The sequence below is a fragment of the Myotis myotis genome, unplaced genomic scaffold (genome assembly GCF_014108235.1).
Source record: "Myotis myotis isolate mMyoMyo1 unplaced genomic scaffold, mMyoMyo1.p scaffold_m19_p_6, whole genome shotgun sequence".
In the NCBI taxonomy this organism is placed as follows: domain Eukaryota; kingdom Metazoa; phylum Chordata; class Mammalia; order Chiroptera; family Vespertilionidae; genus Myotis; species Myotis myotis.
In genome coordinates this window covers 22343753-22360369 of record NW_023416368.1, presented here as the reverse complement: position 1 = coordinate 22360369, position 16617 = coordinate 22343753, and the positions used below count along the sequence as shown (strand labels likewise).

The following is a 16617-nucleotide window of genomic DNA, read 5'->3' as shown; positions in this document are numbered from 1 at the left end:
TCTCTCAAAGGGCTGTTGTAAGAAACCCTTAGAAAAGTGCCTGACACAGAGTAGGTGCTCAGTAAATATTTGCTATTATTATTATTATCTCACTTAGCGTATCTCTAATGCAGCGGTTGCTAATCTTTCGGACCTCACGGACCACCGGTGGTCTGCGGACCACTGGTTGGCGACTGCTCCTCTAATGCATTCATTCATTCAGTGAATGCTGAGTGCCATTCATTCAATAAATGTTCATTTTAGCTCATTGCTAATAGCTGACATTGATACAAAAATGAAATAAGACAGTAATGTTGCCTTTAAAGAGCTTTTAGTTTAAATGGAGAAACAAAACAGGTATACAGGGAATTACAGAACCCTATATAATGTTTGGGAATCCAGGTGATTTGAAAGAGCAGGTAGCATTTGAGATGGTCTTTTCAGGGATGGGTAGTATTTTCAAAAGTGAAGTCTGGAAAGTTGTTCTGGGAGAAGGAGCTAGAATGATTAATGGTGTCAGAGGCATTGGCAATGAGAGGTGATTGGATAATAGTATGGAATAAAACTGAACAGGTGGAGACAAAGCATCACTCTAAATGTCAGGCGTTGAAATGCATGTATTAATCAGTAGTCGAGAACTTACAGATGTTTAGCAGGAAACTGGTGAGTTTAATTCACCAATAATATTTCAGATGGCTTGAGTGACTAGAGATGGGAATGTTCCTTAGATTGTCAGAATGCCCCAGGGATGAAAAGGATCCTGTGTTTGAGGTAATGGAGGGCGATCTTGTTTGGGAACAGTTGGAAGTAGTGGTCTGACTGTATTCCATTGGGGACCATGTTCCTCTTGCTTTTTCTAGAGGTTGCTAAAACAAAGCCACGGCATACTATGAAGCGGAAGCGGACAGCAGATAAGTCTACCAGTACCAGTGATCCTGTGATTGAGGATGACCATGTGCAGGTGAAGAAAAAGCCCTCCCTTTCCTTTCAGGCCAGCCAGGGTCCTGAATAATGTAAAGGAACTGAAGTTTCCATCTTTATATACTTTTTTTTACTCTAAGTAGAAGAAATTGGTAACAATGGCTTCTCACTTGTGCCAGTGAAAACATTTAAGTTTTCCAAAGAAAGTACAGAAAAAGACATCTGACTTAAAAAATTTTCTCCTCTATAGGTCCTTGTGTTAAAGTCCAAAAATCTTGTTGGAGTCACTATGACCAACTGTGGAATCACAGATCTGGTGCTAAAAGACTGTCCCAAGATGATGTTCATCCATGGTATGTATTTGAGCCCATGTCATACAAGAGCATCATGAAGGAGTTTAAAGAATTAAGGACTCATAAAGGAATCATTATGTTGGATTATATCTAATTCTGTCCTCGTTCTGTAGTTCTCAGATAATTACTCAGTAGTACTTGTGAGGGGCCTGTCTCTGCCATGTGCTATCTGTGTCACGTTGGACATGTTTAGGGGGAAGCGGTAACTGGGCCGTGAGTGCCTCACTGCTCTGGAGTTGGTTGACATGATTAAACCTAACCTCAGTTCATGGCCTATTATCATTATTCCAAGCCCCGCTTTTCTTTGTAGTTCCATGTGCCCTGCCCCTCTTTGCCAATCCCACCGGCTCCCTCCATCTATGCCTGTGTATTTAATATATAGCCTTCCATGTATTTGCTTGTATACATGTTTATCTCTGAACAAATAGTAGGGTATTATTTTGTGTGAGCTTTTAAAATTCTAGGTACATAATATGTCCTTTACATGATCTGTTTATTTTTTCATTCCACTCAAAATTATATTTTTGATAGCTATCCATGTAACATTGTGAGGATCTGACTCATATCTTGCCATGGGACAGTTATATATTCTCTGTGGGTTTTTTTTTTCCCCAGTCTGTAAAGTATGCATGATTATGCTTACCTTATAAAGCACTTATGAAGGTTAAATGTAGTAATTGATATGTGGGTATGTATATGTACATAATATATGCACATACAGTAGAGGGTCTGACCTCTAGTAAAAGCCTAATAAATGTTAATTTCTATTATATTAGTATTGCAAAGAAAATAATTAGGGGCTTTCTTTTTTTTGCACTTCTTCTGTAATACTGGTAGTAAACAGAACAAGAAAATCATTTCTTGTTACTAAACATTTTGTCATAAACTAGGAGAATCTTAGAAAGGAGAAATAAAACATTTAAACACTTAACCACTCTCTTGAATTCTAGAAAACACCAGACCTGGGAACCCTAGGTTCATTTCACCCTTAACAGGTGGTACTTTTCTCTGTTCCAACCAATAAGGTCCTGAAACATCTAATCCTATATAATAAAAGGCGAATATGCTAAGTGTCCTGTCGTCTGGTCAGCCGTTCAACCAATCAAAGTGTAATATGCTAATGATATGCTAAGGTTGCTCACTTGCTCGCTCTGACATGCACTGACCACCAGGGGGCAGACGGATGACCAGTTGCTATGATGTGCACTGACTACCAGGGAGCAGATGCTCTGACCAGTAGGTGAGGTTGCTGCTGGGGTCCAGCCGATCAGGACTGACTGAGTGAGATGGGCCAGACACACCCTGAGCCCTCCCAAGGTCCCTCCCTGGCTGGCCAACCTCCCACGTCCCTCCCCAGCCCTGATCGTGCACCAGTGGGGTCCCTCGGCCTGGCCTGCACCCTCTCGCAATCCAGAACCCTTCGGGGGATGTCGGAGAGCCAGTTTCGGCCCGATGGTTGAACAACCGGTCGCTATGATGCGCACTGACCACCAAGGGGCAGGTGCTCAATGCAGGAGCTGCCCCCTGATGGTCAGTGCGCCCCCACATGGGGAGTGCTGCTCAGCCAGAAGCCAAGCTCACAGCTGATGGCAGTCAGATATCCCCTGAGGGCTCCTGGACTGCAAGAGGGCCAGGCTGAGGGACACCCCTCTCCCCCATCCCGAGCGCATGGATTTCGTGCACTGGGCCTCTAGTAAATTATAATCTACTAGGGGCCCGGTGCACGAAATTCGTGCACTGGGTGTGTGTGTGGGGGGTGGGGTGTCCCTCAGCCCAGCCTGCCCCCTCTCACATACTGGGAGCCCTCAGGCGTTGACCCCCATCACCCTCCAATCGCAGGATCGGCCCCCCGCCCAGGCCTGATGCCTCTGCTAGAGGAGTTGATCCTCATCACCCTCCGATCACCAATCACCGGATCGGCCCCTTGACCAGGCCTGAGGCCTCCGACAGAGGTGTCAGGCCTGGGCAGGGGACCCCCAGCTCCCCACGATCTCCCGCTCTGCCCCTGCCCAGGCCTAACGCCTCTGGCCGAAGCATTAGGCCTGGGCTGGGGACCCCCAGCTCCCCGCGGTTGCAGGCTCCGCCCCTGCCCAGGCCTAATGCCTCTGGCCTAGGCGTCCAGCCTGGGCAGCAGGGACCCGCAGCTGCAGCGGCCCCGCGATCGTGGGCTCCGCTTTAGGCCCAGGCAAGGGACCCCTAGCTCCCGGGACTGCCAGCTTAGATCGTGCCCAGCTCCCATCGCTGGCTCCACCCCTACTTCCTGCTATCACTGGCCAGGGCGGCAAATGCGCCTGATTCTCCGATCATGGATGGGGGGCAGGGCAAAGGCGGCCCCCAGCTCTTAGCTCCCCCCTGGGTTTCCGATCACTGTCAGTGGCAGGGGGCTTCTTCCTGCTTTCCCTTTCGCCTCCCTGCATTTTGCCTACATATGCAAATTAACCGCCATCTTGTTGGCAGTTAACTGCCAATCTTAGTTGGCAGTTAATTTGCATATAGCCCTGATTAGCCAATGAAAAGGGTAGCGTCGTACGCCAATTACCATTTTTCTCTTTTATTAGTGTAGATTGTAGTGTCCTACTAAAGTAGAACAGGAGCTCTTTAAAAGCTCAGAAGATCATAACAGCAGGGGAACCCAGCCTAGTTTAAGACAGCAGTGCTTGCAGCTTTGCCCTCTGAGGTCTGAGAATCTACCTCTCAACCCTTCTCTGGGGTTGACTTCTCATTCCTTTTTCTACTGTGAGTGCTCTGAGAATCTGACTGGTTTTCTCTGCACTTGACTTTCCCTGTATCTTTTGTGAACTTAATGATGGATCACATGACTTTCAGACTCAGCTTTTTGCCCTTAAACCAAATAGTTCTTCAGCTCCTGGGACAGAGGACCTTAGACAAGTAGCTCAGTCCCTAGACACCAGCTAAGTTATGGGGGACTGAGATGACTAAGTGAGATCAGAACCAACCTAGCCCTCTGGGTTTACAGCAGAAGACCATTGAACCCTTATCACCATCTAGTCCTCTTTCTGTCTTTCCTCCTTTCCTGTCTCCTGCCATGTCACAGAAGGAGGAAACAAGTCTGAAAGGCTGGAGACTTGCTCATTGTTCAAACATCAAGTTCATTACAGGGTCAGATTGCTCGGGACAATGATGGCATTTTGGTCAAAGGCGATACAGAAGATGCCCTTAACGAGTTAAGGTCAGGCATATCAGCCTTATAGTTTAATAGTATTTTCTCTTGAGTTGGACCGGGTTTAAATCTGGGATAAAATGGAACAGATTGAAATTTAAGATTGGAAAAAGGAAAGAGATTTGTTTTTCAATGTGGCATACTATTTTATTCCTGTACTGTTGGATACGGTAGCCACCAGCCACATGTGACTGTTGAACACTTGAACTATGGCTAGTGCTGTAGGAACTGAGTTGTTCATTTTAATTCATTTAAATTTAAATAGCTGCCGGTAGCTAGTGGCAACCACATTGGCCTGTCCAGCTTCAGACCAACATATACAAATATTGCTGGGTCTTTTAAGGTTCTGCTTTTATACCTGCGGTGGGAGTTAAAATCAACTCTTCTCATTTTCTGTGGGTGACTGTAAGGTAATATATGTCAATTATTCCAGGTTTATTTGATCATTACCCATAATATTTTAGAATTTAATATCCCATCATTCTTTTCTGTAAATGTTTCTTGAATAATTCCTATGTTTAGGCAACTCATTCTATGGGTCTTAAGATTCCTTGCCAGTAGACTCTTGGATAGGAAAAGGTACCTTAACATCCCTAGCATATATATGGGTGACCACCTTCTTTTAAACAGGATGGAATCACATTTTCAGATTATTGTGATAACTGTCAGTTGTACTTTGTGACATTACGTGACCGTTGTTAAAGATGTTTATTACATCTCTGGTATTTTATGCTAAGGAAGTTGGCCAATCCTCCAAAGATGATTCCAAGTAGGCTATACATTGCTCTATTACTTTGCATAAATTATTTGTAGAACTTACCATTGTTTTCATTTTGTAGCTACCAGGTGCAGGGTACTGAAGCATTTAAAAGTAGAAAATGCACCACTTGTAAACCGATTTGACTATGCACAATGCAAGAAACTGAACATGGATCAGGTATTAGACCAGATACTACGGATTCCTCCTGAGAGAAACCGCATCATATACCTACGCCCAATGCAGCAGGTACCAAGCTCAGCCCCTTTTTGATGACGCATGTATTGCAGTGATATTTTTTCTTCGTCTTCAACCTTTGTGGATTTGGCATGTTCATATGCTTAACCCACAGTGATGCTTCTTTAGATTCTACCGAATTATTTTAACCTAGCTAAGAGACTTTGCCGATCTTCATTCATGCTTCTCTGCTAGAGTTTTGTGGATTTTTAGCAAGTTCTGTGATGAGGGCAGTTATTACTCAACAAGACTGTTTTCAGACTGTCTGAGTCAAATCCTGGTTCACTGACTTGTAGCTGATTACTTAACTTCTGTCTTAGTTCCATCTGTAAAAGTAGAATAAAAATCTAATTCTTGTGATGGTTAATTTAGACATGTGAAGTGCTGAGCAGTTGCTGGCATGTAGTAGCAATCATTATTTTCATTATTATGAAGAGTAAACTTTTTATTGTATCTATATGAAATTATGGATGTTAGCTGAACCTATTGGGGTAATCATTTCATAATATTCGTAAACCAAGCCAACATGCTGTGTGCCTGAAATTTATACAGTGACGTGTGTCAATTATCTCTCAATAAAACAAAAAATAAAGTGAGCATTATATGTAAGACTGTGCTCAATGCGTAAAGAAAGCTGAAAGGAATCATTAAACAGTCTTTACAGTCAGTGTCAGAGTCTGGCCCCAGAAGAGAGATTTGAACAAACAAACCGCTTGTTGAGTGTCTCTAATATTCTGGGCCTGAAAAAGACACTTCCCTGAAGTCTTTCTGAGAAGGAGGTAGGTGTGAATGTCACTGAGATGGCAGAGTGGGATTTCATAAGGAGAGGTGAGGAAGAGGCGTTCCACGAGAAGAAAGCAGTGTGAGCACAGGCTGCGAGGGGGCAGGCAGCTGGAATAGGCCACAGCCAGTTTGAATAGGGCATCTGGTACTGCACACTCAGTCTATGATGCAATCAATACTTGAGCCTGTGAAGGACATACTCAGATGTGGGTTCCTGGGATCAGTTACCTAATACTGGATGCTCTGTTTAATAGGCATTTATTTAACAGAGAAATGTGCATCGCTGAGCTTGCAAGACAGAAGAATTTGCTAAGCCTCACCCCCAGCATGGCAAGCTATATTCAGGGCTGAATGTGATATTTGATTTTCAAGTCAGCCAAAGATTTTAAAATGTAGGTCCCAGGAAAGATTGTCCAAGCTCTAGGAGGTAGGGTTCTCAGGAATTCTGCTCCTGGGCCCACAGTGCACTCTGCTCCTTACATAGGTGGACACGCTGACGTTGGAGCAGAAGCTGTTCAGTGGCCCCTACCCCTACCACATCTGTATCATCCATGAGTTCAGTAACCCTCCCAATGTGCGGAACAAGGTGCGCATTCGCAGCTGGATGGACACCATAGCAAACATCAATCAGTAAGTAACCCGTGGCCCCCAGCCTCTTCAGTCGTTCCTCTTGCGAGCGAGGGCCATGGAAACAAGTCCTACTTATTCTTTATTTTAAATGATCTCATGGGGCTTTTAAGGCGCCGAAGCATGAAATGTAATGTGAGAAACTGAGGGAATGAGGACTTACACTAAAAAGCATACATGTGTATCTGCAGTTTTTTATTTTCAAATGTAAAGAAAAATTCCAAGAACAGACTGTACATGAACGTTTGACTTCATTTCTTTAACCCTAGGGCATGGAAAAAAAGGTCATGGAAAAAAAATCTTAAAACTAATGTTTTACATCATCAGAAAATTAGACTTTTTGATATATAAACATTAAGCACCACACACAAGATATTTGATTGGAGAATGGTTTCTTTACCTGATAGGATTTTGAAGATAGTGAAGAAAGTTCTTCTGACCTGACTAGATATGTATTCTCTAGTTTGAGTGTGTCCTTCTTCCGTTAGGTATTTAATATTTAATTTCTGAGATATTCATTAGAATCTAGGCCTGGCACAATTTTGACAGTTCCTTTGTACCCCACACCTCAACATTATTTCCAGATTTATAATTTTTGATTTTTCTTGTTGCCTCTAGAGAGCTCATTAAGTATGAATTCTTCCCCGAAGCCACACGAACTGAAGATGACTTGAAGAAGTACCCCAAGTACCCCTGGGGCCGAGACATCTATACTTTAGAAGGTGAGCAGTTAAATGGCTGGGAAGCTAAAGAGCTGTTAACTAACTGGATGGAGAGACATGCCTTAGCAAAGATAGGAATGGGATCCTTACAGTGAGGCAGAGTGATGGAGGCTTTGAATGTCTGCAGGTAGCAGGAACCAGGTAAAAGCTCTCTCCCAGACTGAGTCTTTACCATCCCTAAAGTAATCAGAAACTGTGTCCAAACGAAGAGTAGAAGAAAATTGAAACTTGATATAGTTTGAGAGTTGGAAGTGACTTGAGGGCACCTGTTTCAACTTCTTTATTTTATACATATAGAGAGAAAAATACTGAGGCTTAATGAAAGCAAAGGGTGAGCAAGATCCCATGACCAAGTAGGAGCAAACCAGAACTGGTCCAGTGCTTTTTCAGCCATGAAAAAGGGACAAAAGCACATTGACGTTCTGCCTACAGAATGCTGCGTGTTGCCCTGTCGTTGCCTCCACAGCAGTAGCACTGTTCATGTCTCCTTCCAGGGGTTGTGGATGGCGCTCCGTATTCCATGATTTCTGACTTCCCCTGGTTGAGATCACTACGGGCAGCAGAACCCAACAGCTTCGCCAGATATGATTTCGAAGATGATGAAGAAAGTAATTATGACCTGACTTGATTTGTGTTTGCTGGTTTGAGCGTGTCCTGCTGTGTTAGATACTTACATATCGTTTGAGAGTTGGGAGCAGTGTGGCTGTTAACTCACTTCCTATGTGAATGTTTTAATTTGTGTTGTGTTATTGCTTGGTTCTCTCCCAGCAAGAAATAATCTTACGAGGGATCTCTGAAGGTTGGTGGGAAGGATTCCTTCAGACAGATTTTTCTATCTAGATTTTTTTAATTTCCTGTTTATAATGTTGTTACTCCTTATTGTCACTTATATTATTTCAAATGTGTTCCAGTCACACTGACTATTCTTTTGCTACTTATGAGCAGCTCCTTGTTAGGTAGCATGTAGGAACTTAGGATTTAGATGGAGATGTTCAGGAGGGGGAAGAGGGGCTTGAAGGACATTTTGAATGAAGTTGTGGTTGTTAGCACACTAGAATATCTACTTGCAGGATGTTTTAAAAAACTAATTTATGAGTAAATGGGTTTTAAAAGCTCCATGTATGTCTGTGACTGACTTAGTCTCTCTAGGCATTTCCACCCCGGCCTTTAATCATGTGTGCTGCCTTAGCATCAAATGGGGCATGTAACTAAGCTGACGGGGACCCAGTCCAGGAGCTGTACCTTTCTCAATGGCAGTGCATGACCGTATAGAGGCACATCTCATGGACCAGCTTAATCAAGCGGCTTTCCAAATGCATCTGATAATAATACGTTTCCCCTTTTCTTTCTAATTTCCAAGGCACCATCTATGCTCCTCGAAGGAAAGGGCAGCTGTCAGCAGACATCTGTATGGAGACAATCGGAGAAGAAATTTCAGAGATGCGTCAGATGAAGAAGGGGGTGTTTCAGCGAGTGGTGGCAATTTTTATCCACTACTGTGATGTCAATGGAGAGCCGGTTGAAGATGACTACATTTGACTGGTCCCTCCTATTTCCCTGCTGTTTTGGCAGAGCCAGGGGCCGTACAGCTGCCAGAGAGGCCCTGGGGACTCGGGACTGCGGCTCAGTGTGTTACAGGAAATGTATAAGGAGCACTGAAGTTGTATACAAAGATTTGTACATAAGGAGCTATACAAAGACACTTCCCGAGTACCAACTGTATATCATATGTTTATACAGTTTAATTTAAAAGTTCATTTTAATGAAGGCAGATCATTGGAAGGAGTTCATTTTCTTGACTTAGTTTATAAAGTCACTGGCTGAGCCTCCATTTACTATATTCTTCATAATCATTGTCACCCCCTTAAATCTGTGCCTTTTCTTCTCGAGCGAAGCAGTTTGAGTAAATCTGTTGAAGAGTCTTTGTGTCTTGTGTGCTTTTTTTGTGCTACTATTAAGCTGAAACCCTATAGTCAGAGGTGGCTACATGTTTCTGTACAAAATTGTGGTGTTTTTTCTTTCTTGGTATTATAGTTGCCATATTTCTTAAAATCAAGTAAAAAGACTCATGAGTTTATAAAACAACTCAGTTTTGAGAGAGAAATGGGAAAGTTTCCAAAGCATTTCTAGTTATTTATTTCCACATTCAATTGTGTACATGCTTTATCTTGAATATAAAAATAAAAGTTTGCTAAAAACTTTTCTCTTGCCTTGGACCTGACTCCCTCTTTGTCAAGAAGAATAGCAAATACCATGCAGAGAAGGAATGTGCTTTGAACTGGAGGTGTGGGGGAGAAATCTTAGAAACTTTTCACGGAATCATGTACTGTATAATGATGTTTCAGTCCCAGCGAGTCACGTGTGCTCTGGCGGTCCCATAAGGTTATAATGGAGCTAAAACATTCCCGTCCCCTGGTGATGTCGGCCATCTGGTAAAATCTTAGCCCAACACGTTACCACAGTGTAAGCCCTGACTACAGAGACATCCATCTCAAAGATGGCTGAACGGGATGAGGTCTAGGAGCCAGGCCGCATCCTCCCTCTGAAGTGCCTTTGTTTTTGAGATCTTGGTTGACCAGTAACTGACCATTTGGGCTACTTGATTTTTGTCTTCCCACACTGTATATTCCTGCTCTTACAGTTTAAATTCACCATAAAGAATGAGCCCTTGAAACCCTGGGCCCCCACCCTCCAGCCCAATTAAAGCAGAACCCCAGCCCCTTGCTCTTTCCACCCTTGGACTTGCCATGTGGCCCCAAGTGTGCTGTGTGATTTCCGGGTCTTGTGATAAACCTCATCTCCAAGTTCACCTGATGGTTATTGCTGAGGGCCCTCTTGCAATCAGAAGGACCACAAGGGCCGGTCCAACCACAACACTGGTTACTGATAGGCTGAAACCTGCACAAAACAATTGTGTGGTGATGCTGGTGTAAACAACCCTGGGCTGCCGGTCTAGGAAAATCTAGTCCGTACAATTGCAGTAGTAGGGCTGTACCACCTGGATTTGTGTAAGTGCACTCTGATGTTTGCACGGTGACAATTGCCAGATGATGCATTTCTCAGAACGTAAGCCCCTCGTTAAGTGGTGCGTGACTAGAATATGTAATTATGGTCTATACTAGAGGCCCAGTATTCATGCACTCGGGAGTGTGCCTAAGCCGTCAGTCGGACATCCTTAGCGCTGCCCTGGAGGCGGGAGAGGCTCCTGCCACCTCTGCTGCACTCACTAGCCATGAGCCTGGCTTCTGGCTAAGCGCACTGACCAACTGACCACCAGGGGACAGCTTCTGCATTGAGCAGGATCTGGCCAAACCAGGCTCTCTGACATCCCCCGAGGGGTCCCAGATTGCGAGAGGGCACAGGCCAGGCCGAGGGACCCCACCAGTGCATGCTCACCAGGCCAGGGAGGGTAGGAGATTGGCCAGCTGGGGAGGGACCGCAGGAGGGCTCCAGGGCATGTCCGGCCCATCTCGCTCAGTGGCTGGACCCCAGCAGCAAGCTAACCTACCAGAGTTCCCCCTGGTGGTCAGTGCATGTCACAGCAAGTGGTTGAGTGGCCTTAGAATATCATTAGCATATTGCACTTTGGTTGATTGAATGGCCGACCAGACGACCGGACACTTAACATATTAGGCTTTTGTTATATAGGATGAGGGGTAAGGGCCCTGAGAGCTTATGTAGTCCAACCCCCTCATTTACAGGCGATAACTGAAGGCCAAGGAGGGGAAAGCTCACCGATGGTCAGGAGCTGGGTAAGGCCAGGTAGCACAAGAACCTAAGTACCTGACTCCCAGGGGCTGCCTTTATCTCATGTCCACAGAAATGAAGGGTGCCAGCAAGTTTTCCTGACACTAAATAGTGTGAATGATAATCAGTGTCTTTCTGTAAAAGTCTTTTCCAAGGCTTTTAAAATTCTTCCTATTACATTAGGAAGGATGTTAGGCACAGCATTCAGTCATCTCTTTAGTACCTTGCTTTTAACTCAGCTAACCTTCCTTTTAACTAAGTGTGTTCCATTCTCCAGGTTAGAACGGTGATCAGTAAAAGACTGGAAAAAATATAGAACATTCTAGATGCTTCAAGATAATACAAACCCCCAACCTTCATTTTAAGATTAAATCCAAACCTCATTTTTCACTGTCCCCAAATAATCTAACTCAGCAATTTTCAACCTTTTTCCTCTCATGGAACACATATACTACTAAATTCTGTGGCATACCAAAAAAATCTATTTTTGCAGATCTGACCCCAAAAAAGGTATACTTTGGGTTCATTCATACGGGACAGCTATTGTTGTGTTGGCTCTTGTCATTTTTTTTAACTTGACAGTTGAAGGGAAAAGAGGTCCGAGACCCTGACTAAATAGTCAGATATTGCATGTTTTAAAAAAATATTTTTATATGTTTTTATTTCAGAGAGAAGAAGGGAGAGGGAGAGAGAGATAGAAAGATCAATGATAAGAGAATCATTGGTCAGCTGCCTCCTGCACGCCACGAGGGATCGAGCCTGCAACCTGGGCATGTGCCCCGACAGGGAATCAAGCATGACCTCTTTCCTGTTTCTTGGGTCAGTGCCCAACCACTGTGTGAAAATCGCGGCTCTAACTAATGCTTAGAGGAGCCACTAGAGGTCGCTGCTTTCTAACTTTTGTTGATCTGTCTCACTTAATGCACTGTTAGAACAAGTACAGCAGGGGGCGCTGAAGTCATTCTACAGCTGCCCAGACTGGACCAACTGAAAACACCGAATTTGGAAGACACATACTATAGAAGGCTTTTGGTAGATGTCTATGGAATGAATGGCTGGATAGTGATTGCCTAACAGCAGGATCAGCACACTTTTTCTGTAGAGAGCCAGATAGTAAATATTTTTATCTCAGTTGTGACAACTGCTCAACTCAGCTCTTGTGTGAAAGCAGCCATAGAGGATCCATCAACAAATGGGTGTGGTTGTGTTACAACAAAACTTTATTTATGGACACAAATTTGAACTGCACATAATTTTCACACATCACAAAATACTTTTTGATTTGTTTCCAACCACTTAAAAAAAGTAAAAGCCATCTTTCGTTTACAGACTGGAGGATTTGCCGACATCAGAGAACCAAGTCATCCTGCATCCTTTAAGGATGTGGAGCTGGCACATTTTTAAAAGGCCTTAGGGCAGTGGTTCTCAACCTTCTGGCCCTTTAAATACAGTTCCTCATGTTGTGACCCAACCATAGAATTATTTTCGTTGCTACTTCATAACCGTAATGTTGCTACTGTTATGAATCGTAATGTAAATATCTGATATGCAGGATGGTCTTAGGCGACCCCTGTGAAAGGGTCGTTCGACTGCCAAAAGGGTCGCGACCCACAGGTTGAGAACCACTGCCTTAGGGAATGTTTCATGGATGGATTCGTGAATTAGTGTGAATGTTAGAGAAAGAATCAGGTTTCTCTCACAGTGTGGCCAGGTGTGTGAGTCGTAATTTCTCTAATTAAGAGCAGGTACCACAGTTCTTACAGGGACTCCGCATTTGGATTCAGAAGGCCTGGGTTCAGATTCTGATACCCTCAGCTGACTGCTGGGTGACTTGGAGATGGTCACAAGCCTGACTCTGGAGCCTCAGTGTCCTCAGCTGTAAAATGGTTAACGGTGAATAGGTAATATGCCCACTGCACAGGGCAGTCACGAAGGCCCGAGAGCTGTCAGCACACTGGAAAGTGTGACGGGTGAAGGTGGTATCACTCCATGGTCACCCCCTTTATTAGAAAGGTTTTCTGTTTTTCTAGTCTTTCCATAACCTTCGGTTCCTTTGACCATATACCAGGACGGTAGGAAGCAGAGAGAACTGGTGAGGCCATTAAGAGGAAATGATGATACTACGAAAGCATGTTTAAAAGCATTTACCAAGTGCTTCTATACATCCTCATACTAACACTTCAAAATATGTCTGGCTATTATGGCCTCCACTTTACTGTTGGGGAAATTAGGGTTGAGCGGGTTAAAAATCTGGCTCAAAAACTCAAATCTAGGAAGCGGTGGAAGCAGGAAGTGGCAGTCTGACCCCAAAGCCTGTGCAACTTGAGCAAATTGTCCCAGCCCCTCAAAGGGAGGAAGGAGGCCCGGGAGCCATATAAGGGCCGCCCTCCCCTCAGCGAAGCTGCCAAGTCAGAGCTGCTGCTGCCTCTTAAACTTGAAACCACCCAGCTGACCTTCAGATGGTCAGCATAGGCCCAGAAAGAGGCGGCGGCTGCTCTCCTGATGCCTCCAGTGCCCTCTCAGACACGGGGTACAGCTACAACATGAGCGACAACACTGCAATCTACACAACGTCTATCCCATTAAGCTCACACAGGGCAACTAAAGAGAATGAAGATTCACGTGTTGATGTGAAATGATGTTGAAAAAGGCAATTTGCAGAGTATTTAATACAGTCTCATCTTATTTCTATAGAAGAACAAAACAAAACCTTATACTTTTATGTTTCCATTTCTACCCGTGTATGTGCACTGACACATTCTTGAATGATATAAGCCAGCAGTAACAGCAATTACTTTTGGAGTCAAAGGGTATTTTATTGTATTTATATTATTAGAAATTTTTGTAATGAGAATGGACTGCAGAAATACATTATGTGTATAACCCCTCATTTACATAGCCCCCAAATATAGAATTTTCATATTTAGAAATGAAATAAATTTAAAGTAGAGGAGGAAGGAAACACTGTTAGACTGGAGTGACCGGCAGTGTTTCAGTCTTGACTTCTGTCCCATATATGCTGTGTCCTTGGGCAAATCACCGTTCCTGCAAAGTCTGTTTCCTCTTCTATGAAATAAAGTCAATAATCTACCCACCCAAGCTGCTGTGCGAGGCTCAGAGATCTTGGGTAGGTACAGAGACCGCTGAGGGCCTGTGATACCGCTGTAATTAGCTAGTTATAAATAACGGGAAAGCAGCAAAGGGAAGGCCAGACATTCTAGGCATGTCACCTGGGCAGCTTCACCAGGAAGCTGCAATTTCTCACTCCCCAGGGAACCACCAATCCATTCCCCAAAGATCAGTGAGGGGGAAGGGGCCCAACAAAGGGGAGATAGATGCATGATCAGTGAAGTTGGGATGACTGGGAAAGGTGCCTGTCAGTCAAACCTGGGGACAGAGATCATTAGCCAGATTGGGTGGCCACTATACACCCTCAAACATTTGGGAAACCGTAATCCCCTAAACAAAGGAGTTCGTTCTCTTCCTCTTGCCCAGATGGCCATTGGACGAACATAATGGACGAATGGACTGCAGCTGGGAACACGAACGGAACTGGCCTAGGGCTGAACTGGACCATTCCATGCTGGACACTGGCTTTGATCTTAGCTCTGCTGAAGCCCTAGCTACACGTCTTCCTTGGCAGGACAAAGGGAAATGGGACCTTGGAAACTCAGGGGTCTGATTCCACAGAAATAAAGCTCCTACAGTATCTCCTCCTCCCATGCGAGTCTCAGAAAATTCTTTTTCTCGCAATACCAAAGGCCACAGGTGGGGGCAAGCACCCCTTCCCATTGGTAATGCCTGCAGTGTGAGCTGATGGGACCAATGCAAGCATGTCCCCCAAGGGTGCAGGTTCCAGCTGCAAATGTGGAGCGTCAAAGTGCCTCGCACTGGGGGTCAGCAGCCCGGCGATGGTCTGAAGCACACAGACCGGTGCTCTCCCTTGGCTCACACATCTGGCCTTTGGGACTCGCTGCTGCTTGTCCGTGACTTCAGGCTCCTGAAGAGGCTGAGGAAGGTCAGTGCGGAAGGGCCTCTCCCGCTGACCAGTCATTGCCTGCATCCCTCCATTGTTCAAAGACGGAGGCTGGGGCTCAGAGAGCAGGAGGGTGCAGAGAAAGCAACAGAGCAAGCGAGAGGCCGTTTCCCAGGGGAGGAGGCATGGTCCCGGTGCTCTCCAGGGGCCAAGCTGCTGCAGAAGGGAAATGCCCAGGCAACTAGGGATGAGGGAGGCGGGCACACCCCGCTTGTTCGCTGCTCTCTCCCAGCTTTGGGGCTACGTGAATGTGGAATAAATTGATCCCCACAATGAGCAGTGTTGCACGTTACGGGCTCAGGGCTCGAGCATCAGACTGCCTGCCGACCCATTTGCGTTCCCACTCCCCAGGTCTGTTTCCCTCAGCTGAGGTTTGCTGGTCTGTGATGCAGGGGCGATTCTGGTGCTTATCTTATAAGGATTTCATGGGGATTGAATGGGATAATCCACGTAACACACTTACCACAGCGCCTAGCAGAAAGGAGCTCCTTGATTGTTGGCTTCCCTCTCTATTGCTACATTATTATCTTTATTATTAACTAAGATATATTCTCGGTGAGCCAAAAAAGGGGAGAGGGAAAGGAGAAACCTAATCTAAATCAAATCTAGCAGTAGTTAAAAATAAAAGGTGAACTTCCCTTGTATGTTTCCAAAACTGTGGAATGAAGCTTGCAATCACATCACATTAACTCGTAAAGTTTGGAAGTGCATCTCTGGTACCTTCTCTTTCACCCTTCCTTGCTTAAAGGGCCCTTCCTCGGGGTGGGGGCCCCTAACAGCTCTCGGACACTCACTCGTCATCCTTTTAAACACAAAAGCCTTGGGCAAGCTGAGCGTTGGCTTCTCATTCGAACGTCATAACCTTGTGTTGTTGTCATCTATTTAGCTCCATGGCTGCTTTCTACTTATGGCAGGCAATACTGATTTTCTACTTGGGGTACCGATATAATGTTTCTCCCTAAAATAAACTTATGTAAGTGAAACCCTGAAGTGATTTAAATAAAAATATTACGTAAATAACAGTGCTGGCAGGATACATATTTGGTGATGCTCATTGGAGCAGTCACGATACTCCTACCAGCTCTGAGGTTTGCTCCATTTGGGGACAAGACAAGTGAGGCAAGCGCAGAAAATGACACGATGTCCCAAACTCAGGCCTTCAGATCTACCCTGATTTGTTTAAATTCAAACCAAATATTCAGCCCCGGTGTTCTAGACTGGATGGAAGAGAGCCGCAAACGATGGCGAGAAGAGGTCAGTGCACTCGCCTTTTT

At 44.8% G+C, this 16617-nt stretch overlaps 1 protein-coding gene across 9 annotated transcripts in view; it reads left to right on the top strand.

Annotated features, from left to right (window-relative positions):
- The window catches only part of FBXO38 (F-box protein 38), a 54161-nt gene extending 44679 nt beyond the window's left edge, over window positions 1–9482 (top strand). For 4 of the 9 annotated variants that reach the window (XM_036312307.1, XM_036312310.1, XM_036312306.1 and 1 more), the window contains 7 exons: window positions 840–940; window positions 1151–1253; window positions 5274–5440; window positions 6696–6841; window positions 7457–7560; window positions 8055–8168; window positions 8921–9482. In XM_036312307.1, coding sequence (XP_036168200.1) covers window positions 840–940; window positions 1151–1253; window positions 5274–5440; window positions 6696–6841; window positions 7457–7560; window positions 8055–8168; window positions 8921–9099 — 914 coding nt within the window. In that variant the 3' untranslated portion in view covers window positions 9100–9482. Of the gene's footprint in view, window positions 1–839; window positions 941–1150; window positions 1254–4308; window positions 4444–5273; window positions 5441–6695; window positions 6842–7456; window positions 7561–7857; window positions 8169–8920 lie in introns of those variants that run through there. The other 5 variants (XM_036312314.1, XM_036312311.1, XM_036312305.1 and 2 more) reach the window with 3 other exon arrangements.
- The last annotated feature ends 7135 nt before the right edge of the window (window positions 9483–16617 follow it).